At 36.4% G+C, this 13,782-nt stretch overlaps 1 protein-coding gene across 11 annotated transcripts in view; it reads right to left on the bottom strand.

Annotated features, from left to right (window-relative positions):
• BCAS3 (BCAS3 microtubule associated cell migration factor) overlaps positions 1 to 13,782 on the bottom strand; it is a 576,417-nt gene that overhangs the window by 302,847 nt on the left and 259,788 nt on the right. For 9 of the 11 annotated variants that reach the window (XM_089900965.1, XM_089900966.1, XM_089900972.1 and 6 more), the window contains 2 exons: positions 12,951 to 12,995; positions 12,753 to 12,853 (listed from right to left, as the gene is read on the bottom strand). In XM_089900965.1, coding sequence (XP_089757091.1) covers positions 12,753 to 12,853; positions 12,951 to 12,995 — 146 coding nt within the window. The remainder of the gene's footprint in view (positions 1 to 12,752; positions 12,854 to 12,950; positions 12,996 to 13,782) is intronic. The other 2 variants (XM_022552784.3, XM_089900974.1) reach the window with 1 other exon arrangement.

Consider the following 13,782-nt stretch of genomic DNA (forward strand, 5'->3'; position numbering starts at 1 on the left):
GGTCATAAAATACAAAGAAAGCATAGTAGAAAAGGCAAGAAACTAATGGTATAAAAGCACTCCAGTGTTTCTCGTCTCTCCACCAACTTCCACAAAATCACATGGCAGAAAGCCTCCTGTCATATGTCAACAATAAGGAGAACAGACTCAAACTGGAGAGAGACAATCCATGGCATTCACCCACCTCCCTTCTGCCTTGGTCATTCGGGTGGTTACCTTCAGAAAGAAAGACCATGAGAAAAAGAAGAAATTGAGTGATGATAAAAGCTTATACACCATCAAAGCAAAAAGTAAAGCTTTTGACTTAAATGAGACTCCAAGGGCAAGATGGACAGACAGGGGTACAGCTGAGAACCAAGCAGAAAGGCTGAGTTTCCCTGGTATTTTCTACTTTTCTGGAATAAGAACTAAAAACTATTATGCAGTCAGGAGGGCCTGAAACATATAACAGAGCAGAAATTATTATTTTTTTATGATTATGTAAAGGGCAGTGGCCAAGAGCAGCCCTTCTGTTAACAACAAAGAGGTGTAGGTAAACACATAAGCAATGCTACCATAAAGTGGAGATTTTTGTTTTAACAAAATCTATATTTATATGATTATATTTCCCATGGTTGAGAGCGGCTATAATTAATGGATTTCCCTCGTTCTCCTAATGCAGCCATTTGTCAATTCAAATACAGAATGTCCAATCAATTTTGATGTATTTAGTAAGCAATTTGTCAAATGGTGCTATAATCCAGTTAATATATTAATTCTTGTCATGGAGAGAGTTCTGACAACTACATGGTTTTCCATAACTGGTCTGGAGAGAAAAATCTGAGCTGGAACTCAACGGTCATTCTTTGGAGGTGACACCTCTGTGTCCCGGGATCTGAGAGCATGCCACAGTACGTCATTTAATAGGAAAACTGCTTTGCTGAACTAGACACCTGGGGTCTACTGGACGGTGTGGCTGCCAGTTCATTGTAATACTGGTTTTCTTTGAATGCCTGTGTGTTTCATATATTTTAAATAAATTGATCAAGCCAATATATGTGACACGAAAAATGCAAAGTATGTAACCTTCCAAGAGAGGAACAAGGCTTTACCAATGAAATGTATGCATCTTAAACTTAAAAAGTACTCTTATAAACACTTTCCCCTATTCTTAATGTTTCTTCATATGAACTGCTAAAGAAGTGTCTCTCAATCTTTTATTTTCCTACCCCAACATCCTTCAGGTAAATGACTGGCTCCTAGCAGTACTTAACAGGGCACTGTACTGTTAGGGCCACATAGTTAGTCACCATTAGACAAGACTCTTAGAAGGCCACCTTCAGCTTACACAGTGCGAAGCTCCGGACATGACAGTTTTCTTACTTTATATTTCATCCAATAATCACTATGTTATCTCCATCTTTTCCCCAAGTCTATCTATGCACTGGGGGCTGGAGAGAGAACCACGGAGATTTCGAGTAGGTGGCCCAAATTTATATCACAGAAGAAATCTGGACTATAGTGATCAAGGAAGTATCAAGTTCTTTCTCAAACTTTTCAGTGGGATATTTAATCACTACCAGTTTGGGCATGGCAGGAAACAGAAGATAGGTTTTTAGTGTACCACAGATAACCTCCATGGGTGTATTTCGCAAATACTTTCCAAAGATGATGGCTCTATCCATTCACTATGTCCAAATCTTTCCATATTTCTCTATCAGGAAATGCAAAAGCAGACATGAAGGCAAATCCTTTCTAGAAAACAATACTGAAAAACATGGCAAAAAAAATTTGTTTTAAACAGAAGGAAAAGAAAGAAAGAAAAGAGGAAAGGAACATTACATTCATCTTCCAGACATTAGGCTCCCCTTAGCACATTTATGAACCATGCAAGAGCAAATTGTCAGAGTGATTTGGCACAAGGCTGTGTATTTAAAAACCTGCCATGTGCACTAGTCCTCCAGACTACCAGACGTCCCATTGTTTGATGTGTCTGCTGAGAAAGGTGCCCTATGTGTCAGAAGAGCACACTGAATATTTTTCAATGACCCAGGGGGCAGAGGTCGCTTATTATAAATGGATAATGAGACCTAATGCAGTGCTCTGAGTATGGACAATGAAAGGGTCTATCCATAGCCCCTGGTGGATTGGTCATTCAGGCTTTTATTTCCTCTGCACACTTAATGGAGTCAAACAATTGACAGAAATTCTATAGAGAAGGCTGAAACTGAGAGAAACAACTGTATTCTAACTCTGATAGACAGATACAAATAGTGACCCTGAAATGGCGCCAGAACTCCCATCACCACTAACGTAGCAGACAGCTGTAGCATTCCCCCTAAATTCCCATTTAGTCATTTGTTAGCAATTAACCTTACTGATGGAAGTGATGGCACATCAAACCACAAGCTCCTGCCAATATCAACCCATTACATTATTGCAGGTAAGCAGACACAGACCATTCTTTTAGTTCCTTATTTTTGGAGAAAAAGGCAAACAGATATCCCTGTACCCTCCATCTTATATCCCCACTACTCAACTAACAAAATGAATATTCAGGGGTATCAGTATCTGAATATAAGAACCTTAAACTCTGGTGGGTTAGAGTAAATGACAGCAGAAGCAGAGGTACTCATGGACTAGAGGCTTTATGACCAATAGATTATTTTTCTTTAATCTATCAGAATCAATGTTCTATCCCAGCCAAATCTGCCAATCTGATGGCAATGAATATTAATAGCATAAATGGAAAAGAATATACTGTCAACTGTACCTGAAAAAAAAGCAGGTCATAAAGCAACCTACAGGGCTTCCCGGTGGCACAATGGTTAAGAATCCGCCTGCCGATGCAGGGGACATGGTCCCGGAAGATCCCACATGCCACGGAGCAACTAAGCCCGTGTGCCACAACTACTGAGCCTGCACTCTAGTGCTTGCGACCCACAACTACTGAGACTGCGAGCCACAACTACTAAAGCCCACATGCCTAGAGCCCGTGCTCCGCAACAAGAGAAGCCACTGCAATGAGAAGCCCGCTCACCACAATGAAGAGCGGCCCCCACTCACCACAACTAGAGAAAGCCTGCTCGCAGCAACGGAGACCCAACACAGCCAAAAATAAATAAATAAAATTTAAAAATTTATTAAAAATAAAGCAACCAACAGGAACAGTAAGTTGTGATGTCACACAGTTGTGTAAAATAAAGTAAGCAAGATATTTAAAAGTACCAAAAAACCCTCTATAAAAACGTTTTTGTTTCATTTCAATTTTAAGAACAATTATGACAGGAAGGTGGTTTGACATGTAATTATGACAGGAAGGTGGTTTGACATCATTTCTCCAAATGATAAATACTAAAGCAAATGACAGAAATGCCAAGACTTACTTCAGAATGGAGTATAGGTCACTATGTTGTAAAAGAGAGGACTTTTGATGGTGAAACATCTCAACAATAAATCAACGATGACAGAGAAACCCAATGAACTATTCCATAGGTGTGAAGATCTATGTAAAGATATGGGTATCAATAAAAAGCATGTATCCCATTAAACACAAAGGGAAAGAAGAAGGAAAAGAGGGTACTCTAATCTAAACTTTTTGATTAACTATATGATATTTTTTCATTGAGGAAGACAATGTATTCAATTTCATAATGTTCCCCAAATTATACAACATATATATGGCTAAATTCAGGGTCAGTATGTCTCAAACTTCTAGTCTCCTGAAGAAAAACACCATTCATTTCACTAAAATCATTTCTCTATGGAAGGACATGTCAGTGGATAAAATTAACTATAAATAAGAGAATCCATCAAATATAACTCAATATGAAGTGGTTTCTTAAGTACCTCAGATATTCAGACCTAGATAGAGCAGTATGACACACCCAATGACCAACAATGGACTATAAATACTCTATAAATAAGTCCTACATTACAAGTTTCCTCTACAGGAGAAAAACATTTCTTTCTTTCCCCTTCCACCCTACCCAATCTTGGGCAAATATTTATTATGGACAATGCAAGGAAATAGTGTTGAGTACCTCCACCATACTTGGTACATACCACAACAACGATGCAATCCAGGATGTTAGGTTAAATCTAATGTGACACTCCAAAGAGAGCAGCTCAGAAAACTGCTGCACATTTAACTGCTTTGCCAGGGTACTGATAATGACCCTGGTAGAGGAGAGCAATACTTTTTTCTTCCTTTTTGTATCAGTATGTTCAAAATAGATCACCACTGTATTGTAAAACCAATGAAACAAGACAGTAAAATAGGCTAAAAATGTCTTCAACTCTAAACCCAAAAGTGTGACTTTATATTACAAGGAAAAATATTTCCTATTTTTACTCTCACAGTTGTAGCCAGTAGGCCAGCAGCACAAAATTTAGTTGAGAATTAAGATCTCTAGAATCTAACCTTAAATATGCTGCCTACTTGTGTTTTTCATACTTCTATGGGTAAGACAAATTTCAATACTAGCTTTAGGTATTATCTACTTCATTATATATACAGATTTAAACAAAAGTGCTAGTAAAGTCCAAGTGATCAGTAAAGCAAAAACATTTTTAAAAAGCTGATATATCAATAGATAGCCCAGCTATTGAAAAGTAAGGTTTCAGGTGGAGCTTTTAGAATGATTAACACTGTCTTCTTACATGTTATGCTGTCTGTACCATAATGGAACCTCATCTCTCCTCTCTAAATTCTCTCTAGGATAAAATTATTTCAGAGAAAGCTTACATCAATTACTAATTATATATCCAAACAATCTCAGAAAGGAGCTCAAATCTATAAATACACACATGGAAGGTTCTGAGTTATTTCCAAGAACCTACTGAATATTACCACCAGGATACATACTGCATGCACCAAAACAGATGCAACACTGCAATCAGCAACTCTCTCTCCTACTCTAGGCAACATATTTTCTTTAATGTTTCAATGAGTGGCATAACCTAGTGTTAAGCTAGTTATCCATTCCTCCTCACTTTTCTTCAGTAGCCTCATATAGTCCCAAATCCTACAGAGGCAACTTGCTAAATTTCTCTGAAATTCAGCCACTTCTCTCCATCCCACTAACAATTAACTTCTTCCTTCTTTGAATTTCTTTTTTTTAAACTTTTTATTTTATATTGGAATATAGCCGATTAAAAATGTTGTGATAGTTTCAGGTGCACAGCAAAGCGACTCAGCCATACATATACATGTATCCAGTCTCCCCAAGACTCCCCTCCCATCCAGGCTGCCAGATAACACTGTGTGTACATGTCAATCCCAAACTCCCTAACTATCCCTTCCCTCTACTCTCCCACCCCTGGTAACCATAAGTTCATTCTCTAAGTCTGTGAGTCCATTTCTGCTTTATAAATACATTCATCTGTATCACTTCTTTTTAGATTCCACATATAAGCGATACACGATATTTCTCTTTCTCTGTGTGACTTACTTCACTCAGTATGACAATCTCTAGATCCATCCATGTTGCTGCAAATGGCATTATTTCATTCTTTTTTATGGTTGAATAATATTCCATTGTATATATTACCACATCTTCTTTATCCATTCCTCTTTCGATGGACATTTAGGTTGCTTCCATGCCTTGGCTATTGTAAATAGTGCTTCAATGAACACTGGGGTGCGTGTATCTTTTCAAATTATGGTTTCCTAAGTCATTTCTGTCCCAGCAGCTATGGCTTGAATTCTCTGTACCTCCTTCATCCTTCACCATCCTTTCTATACCAATTAATTCATGCTATTAACAAGCACTTATCACAATGTGTTATAGATACTCATATACATGTTTTTTATTTCTATTTATGTTAGGGAAGGTAATGAGTCAAAAGTAAAGGCAGCAGAACTGGTATAATGTAATATCAAGATAATACATAGGATTTAAGGACAAGAAATGTAAAAAACAATTAGGGTCACCCATATCTACTACTGGCCACATAAAAGAGACTAGATTTACATTTCTCCTAAAATAATTAAATTAGTCCTAAGCAAAAGGTTATTTTGAACCCTCCATAACAAAGCTTAAAAATAAACAAAGAAAGAATCAAATTTTTTCCAAGTAATTTGACTACATCCTAGGAAAACAGAATAATCCACCACTCAACAACATGAAACCAAAAATGCCCAGCATCCTATCAAAAATCATTAGGCACATAAAGAAGCAGGAAAGCACACCAAGAAGAAAAATCAATCAATAGAAAAAAACCCCAAGCAATACCAGGGTGAAAAGAATTAGCACACAAGGACTCTAAAACAACAATTACAAAATATATGTCTCATATGTTCAAACAGGTACGCGATGTGGAAAGAAATGAAAGATATAAAAGAACATCCAGATGGAACTTATAGATGAAAAATATGGTATCTGGAATGAAGAATGTGTTGAATAAAACAGCAGATTAGACAGCAGAAGACAATATACATAAATACATAGAAATACAAACTATACAAAATCAAACAGAGTGAAGGAAAGAGAATTTTTTAACTGAACAAAGAATCAGTGAGCTGGGAAAATATCAAGTTGTCAACAGACATATAATTGGAGTCACAAAAGGAGAGAAGCAGAGTGACAGAAAAAAATGTGAAGATGTAACTGTATTAAAATTTTCAAATCTGATGAAAATTAAAACTTCATAGATTGAAGAATCTCACAGACTCCAAGCAGAAGAAAACCACACCACAACGTTATGGTTTAAATACTTTTTCCTATTTTTCTATATTATTTCTATTGTTTTTATGTTTTCTATTTCCTTGATTTCACTCATCTTTATTATTTCCTTTTTTGTGCTTTAATTCACTCTACTAGTTTCTGAATGTGAAAGCTGAGTCACTGATTTCATTTTATAACATGGGCATTTAGTCCTATAAATTTCACCTTGAGTAGTAATTTAATGCCATCCCACAAATGTTTCATTTTTCTATGAAGTTTTTATTTTGAAAGAATTACAGATTCATAAGAATTTGCTAAAATAGTAATCAAGATACAGAACGGTTCCATCACCATAAAGATCTACCGAACCCTTTATGGTCATATTCAAAACTCTCTGTCGTACTCTGTTTCTCCGCATGATGTTCTTAAGAATCATCCAACTTGTTGCATGTATTTATACTTCAATCTACTATTTTTTTCCCTGAATAGTAGTCTAAGATAGGGATGTGTTCTGTTTTCATTTTCATTCAGCTAAAAATAATCCTAATTTCCCTTTTGACTTTTCCTGTGAACCATGTATCATGTAGAAGTGTATTGTTTAGTTTCCAAATATTTGTAGATTTCCCAGAGACCTGTTAATCATTTCTTATTTAATTCCACTGTGGTCAGAGAATATACATACTTTGTATAACTTGAAAGCTTTTAAACTTATTGAGACTTGTTTTATGGCCCAGAAGAAGGTCTCTATTTGTCAATGTTCCCTGTGCACTTGAAAAGAATGTACGTTCTACTGTTGTTGGGTGGAGTGTTCTACTTAGTCTTATATTAATGTAGCAAGCGAGGGTTTAAAGTGGGTTTCTCCAGACTGGTGGTTGCCAAGGGGGAGGAGGTTGGGGTTAGCAGATATAAGCTTTTAGATATAGAACGGATAAACAACAAGGTCCTACTGTAGAGCACAGAGAACTATATTCCATATCCTATGATAAACCATAATGGAAAAGAATATATAACTTAATCACTTTGCTGTACAGCAGAAATTAACACAACATTTTAAGTCAACTATACTTCAATTAAAAAATGCTGATTAAAAAAAAGTGGGGGCTTCCCTGGTGGCGCAGTGGTTGAGAGTCCGCCTGCCGATGCAGGGGACACAGGTTCGTACCCCGGTCCAGGAAGATCCCACATGCTGCGGAGCGGCTGGGCCCATGAGCCATGGCCGCTGAGCCTGTGCGTCTGGAGCCTGTGCTCCTCAACGGGAGAGGCCACAACAGTGAGAGGCCCGCGTACCGCAAAAAAAAAAAAAAAAAAAAAAGGGTTTCTCCTAAGCAGCATATAGCTGGGGTTTATTTTTTGATCCATGACTTGTTTAGATGTTTAGACCATTTATAACTAATGTGAGCACTGACATGCTTAGGGTTACATCAACTTGCTTATTTGTTAACATTTTATTTCCTTTTTGAGCACTTAGGTTTTTTAAAATTTCATTATATACATCTTTAACAACCTTCAAATGATGCTGAAGTCACATATACTATAAAAACTTACAATAGTATAGTTCCATTTCCCACACTCCTGGCCTTTATGCTACTGTTGTCTCACACAGACACACACACACACGTATGTATGTGTTTTAAAGACCACAATACATTGATACTATTTTTGTGTTAACAGTGAATTATATTTGAAAGAGAGTTAAATAATTAACAAAAACCCACATATATGCTTTAAGCATTTTCAGTGTTCTTCATTCCCTTCCATCTAGTGTCAAAGGCTTTCCCCACCTTTCCTATAATGCCTTTATAAGTAGAGAAAAACAATTATATCCCCAATAAAACACTGGGAGGGGGTTCTATGGATCCCAGTCACCTTTCTATTGTGTATCAAAGCTATATTTCTGTTGAGTGATCCTTTGTTACCATTTAACAAAGAAAATTCAGTAAGCTTAGGGAGGAACTTCTCACAAACCCATGGATTATCTTGGAAGTTCAAAGTCTGACCTACCCCCAACAAAGCTAGTTAATGTCAGCAACTTAAAAAATACTGCTGCTGCCAAATTACCTGAAAGAAAAGGAGGAAACATTATTTTTGCCCTAAATAAAACGTTCCCAAGTAAGCCCTGTTTCTAATTTACAATTTGGGAAGCTCTGAAGCAGACTAAAGAAAAAGCATTGTCTACTCCGGATCACATTCAAAGCTGGCTGATATTTGTTAGTCTCGTCTAATGTTTATCTTTGTTTTTGGCAAAGAAATACACTGAAATAAAAAGCCTATTTTAGAAAAGGTAACTATAGCATGCATTTTTTTTTTCAGAAGGAAGAAAATATACCGTTAGCACAAAAATCACTAATCACCACTACTATAATCTTTTTATAAACGATTCCCAAGATTTCGACCCAGGCAAAACTTTTTTTTTATATTAGATTCTTGACTTTTACCTTTACTGAGCTATATAGCAAGATTAGATTACCATCTGCATATCCACTTTGCACACATAAACTAGTCAATCTACTCAAACCATATGACGTTTTTTGCTTATTCTAAACAGCAGTTTCTTATGGCTTATCCTCCTAATGACAAAGGAGTGATTTCTACCTCCATAGTGAGGAGCTCTTGTAAGGAGCAGGCTACTATGAGTCAATTTATGATACACCCAAATTGCTCAATTTTGTATCATTCCATTCATTTAATATGGGTAGAAAGTGTGACTACAGTTAATACAAAATTTGGAGTTTTAACTTACTTCACTAAATTTAGGTAAGAAGTCTTTAGCGTTCAGGCAGGTTTCCCTTTCCCTTACCACCAGTCACCCTTTTGCCACATATGCAGAACTTTGTTTACAACTAGTGGTGTATTTATTATGATTACAGGGCTGAAAGGGGAGTGGGGATTCCTTGCTAAACATCCTGCTCTCCTACTCTCCTCTCCCTGAGACAAAGTCTCTTTCGCATTTCCATTTACATTATTCTTTGTCCACTATTATTATAATTTCCGGAGTTTGTACAAGTCTGCTTCACTTGATCCACAGATCCAGATACAACCAAAGAAAATACTGACAACGTTTGTGAAGTTTGCATTACACTTTTACTACAAATGGTTATATTTGAAAATACCTTCAGTAATATATTTATCAACAGTTTGCAGGTTGGGAAGTAAGAAGTGATTTTCAATATGGTTGAATAAAACAAAAACTTCCTGCCACCAGGTACAGTATACACGTCATCTTTTCAAATGGCTTCAGTAAGGGAAACCGGAGAGAAAGTCAAGCAAGAAGGTAATAAGAAAGTTTTCTTAACGAGGCTCTAACTTACAGAGAGGGCTCAACAGATGGGTAGGCAAAGGCATTCTCTCTAAACTGGCCCCAGCATTGCTTTTACCAATTATATTTCAGCTCTTACTCCTCTGATGCAGATGTCCATGTTTTGCATATTTAATTGCTTCAGTCATGAAATATACTATCTTGTTGAGGACTCTCAATCAAATAGCCTTTCTTTTTTTCTTTTTTTTTTTGCGGTACACGGGGCTCTCACTGCTGTGGCCTCTCCCATTGCGGAGCACAGGCTCTGGACGCGCAGGCTCAGTGGCCATGGCTCACGGGCCTAGCTGCTCTGCGGCATGTGGGATCTCCCCGGACCGGGGCACAAACCTGGGTCCCCTGCATCGGCAGGCGGACTCTCAACCACTGTGCCACCAGGGAAGCCCCATATAGCCTTTCTTTATGTTGAAAACATGACTTTAAAAATCCAGGCTAAATCTGTGTCTCTACTGTCAATGTAAAGAAGCAATATAATAATTATTACAGAATTACCTGCCTCTTAGGTATTTTTTAACTTATTAAATTATATCTATACTAACATTTCACTAGATAAGAGGAAACATAATAATTATGTCAGTTAGATATATGACAGACATATTAAGTCTATCACTTAGATGACAGATCTGGCAACATCGTCAAAATCACATATTCAGAATAGGGATTCCATTGTTAAGTCCCTGAAGTCTATTACTTGAAAATATGCACTTCTGAGATAAGAAACAAAGGTTCAGAATGATGCTTAAATGTATAGATTATTTTAAAGTTTTTAAAGGACTTTAGCATCACTTCACTGACCATAGTAACACCTTCGTAAGAGCAAGTATCATTACTGATACTTTATATTTTCCAAGTTATTGAGAGGTGGTCTAGAACTGGAAACTAGGCCTTTTCATCCTTATCCCAATGCTAGTCCATCGGGAATTCAAAAGGTCTCACATAAAATGCATTATATTATGTATTTTATTTAGAAACCATAGAATCATCAGTGACTACCTTTCTTTCAAATTGTCTAATTCTGTTCTAGTCCAACTGTGCAACATCTCACAGGTTTGTCCTGTCTTCTCTGTAAACAGCCTTAACTAAAGCCCTCTCATCTTGCTCCAGGATCACTGTGACTCCACTCCCCCCACCACCCCCACCAAACCTCTTATTACAACACTGCCAGGGTGATCTTTCTAAGATGCAGTTCTGATGGTGCCGTTCCAATGCTTGAAAACAACTGATGGCTTGCTACTGCCTACAGTGGCGGTTCTTCAACCGTGCAAGTAGAGCTGCTAAAATAAAGTCATATCCATCAGCTTAATTCACTGGAACAAAAAAATTAAGGAATAGAGACAGTTGCTTTTTTATTATTTTCCCCCCATATTTTTTTCTCACATATCTGGGACTTGCTACTGTTTGTCTACTGAGCAGACCTATCAAAATAACTAAACAAAGAAAACCAGTATTAATTCTGAAAAAGTTACCTACACTTAATCCAACAATTAGTTATTTTCACCCCTATTGAGAAGTAGGGGGAAATGTTCTCGTGAACATTGATATTACATAAATGTCATGTATTTTCCAAGTCATATGATAGAGTTAAATATATGCTTAGATGACCTAGACCCTAACAACTTTTATGTACTCTGCTTCTTGGAACCAGAAAACCACTTACCTATTATCCCTCTGTGAAGGCTTTGGCAACTTAAGTCACTGCCCTCATAATTCAATGTATAACCCTTCACTGATGCACCTGCCTCATTTCCTTTTATCTTTTAACTCCTGTCTCCTGAATTAGATACTGAATTCATTGAGGACAGAAGCAACATACTATTCTCATTTAAACCACAAGTTCCTGACACATAGAAGTCACTCAATAAATACATGAAGAAGAAGAATCAGTGAGTTCTATTATACAAGAGAATGAGACTGTCAACTATTTGTTACAATTACAGAGTTTCGTAACTTTAGAGCAAAGTCAATACACTTTCTGTCTCCAGTATAACATATAACACACTATAAACATAAAATAAAATTGTTTCACAAATATTTTACTTCATGCTGCATAATACAGCTAGGCAAGAAATGAAGTCTGATTCAACAAAACTCCATTAAAAACATGTCTGTTGATTTTTAGAAAGTTTCTTAAAAACATGCAGTACTCAGAGCCATCAAGTAAAATTAAGGATCCAGTGAATTCTACAAAACTGAATTATAATTGTAAAGAATTTTTAATTCTATGACCATAAACTGGATAATAAATATTAAATTATCTTTTCAGGCCTCACCTACAAAGAAGGCTGTTTCTAGTTCAATCTACATTTTTTCTCCTTAAGTAAAAAAAGAATCGAGATCAATCTCTACAAATGTTAGGGCTTAGGTATAAAAGTAAACAAACAAAATCCTGATGGAGCTGGAATCACTACTTCGTTATTGCAAGTAAAATTCTACAAAGCGAAAAGCCTGCTGATACAATTTTCACAATGAAAAGTGCTTAACTTTTTTCATGTCAGAAATAAATTCCAATTTCATGAAACTTTATTATATCCTAGTATCCTCATTTTTTAAAAGAAATTTTGAGCCCACCAGATATCTCACGGCCAGGGAATGTGAACAGCTAGAGGCATACTTAATGTGTGCTAAAGCTTATGGTATACATTTGTATTAAATATCTTACTTGCCTCAGTCTGGTTACTTATGGCCTCTGGCCTATGGACCAGTGGTAATATGCATGGTCGCATTAAAGGTCAGCATATTAAAATGAAAGCTCAAAATACTCTATGGAAGGAAAAAAAATGAGAACTACTCACGGCCAGCAAGCAGAAACTGATAATACTGTACTGCATCTGCAGCGAGGAGCAGAGGGTGGTTTGCGTTAAATGGTGGTTGCAATTCATTCCATTGAGGAGTTCTAAGGAAACAGCAGAAGAATATTAATATTCAGGCTTAATAGATGGGATGTAAATCACCATCACTGTCACCACTTACAGACATTGATATAAACTCACACTATCTTTGTAATCATTAAAATGAACTTGTTGGAGTGCTGAAACCTGAAACACAAGGCCATCTGCTTAGAAAGAATAAAAGGTGGCAGTGAGTCATACAAATTACATACAGCCAATATTAGTTTAAAGCAGACGACCCTTCAATACAATAGACAAGACATTCAAAACACTGAACAGAGAGGAAGTGTGGAATTCAAATGTCACAACTAATTTTTACCTAATTTCTGACACTTGTTAGAGCTCTCTATTCTTAGAATATGTATACATTTTAAAATAAAATAAAAGCAGATAAAAATGGCTTAAAAAAACGCAGTTAATGGTTGGCTTATTAAAGACCTAATTAGCATCTGAATGCCAAAATAAGCCACTTATTTCAATGATGGTGCAGTAATTTTAATTAGATCTGCCCATTCCTAAAAGCTTGATAAATAAGATATTGATCAGATCAATTCAGTGCAGTAAAGTACTAGTAAAGAATGGTAGAGCCTCCAAAAATCAATATAAGAATATTTTAAAATGTCATAAGGAGAGAGATCATTTTCATACCCATTTTTGTCTGTTTCCTTCCATACATGTCAGGACCAATTTTTTGGTCCTATAGGTCCTCCTATACTATTGTACACTATATTGAACGGATTTTATCCTAGATCTTATTTCTCCATCTTTATACTAGATTACAAAGGTTCTAATGATTATGTTCTTTTGAGAAGGACTCTAATTGTTAATAAACATTTTTATAGTGATAAGCCATTATATCTTGGGGAATCACTTTAAAGGAAACCTTCCAATCTATTTATATTAGTTTCCATTCCCCATAATGGCTATCTCAATG

The sequence above is a fragment of the Delphinapterus leucas genome, chromosome 19 (genome assembly GCF_059928025.1).
Source record: "Delphinapterus leucas isolate spDelLeu-1000000601 "Yukka" chromosome 19, BTC_Dleu_Yukka2, whole genome shotgun sequence".
In the NCBI taxonomy this organism is placed as follows: Eukaryota; Metazoa; Chordata; class Mammalia; order Artiodactyla; family Monodontidae; genus Delphinapterus; species Delphinapterus leucas.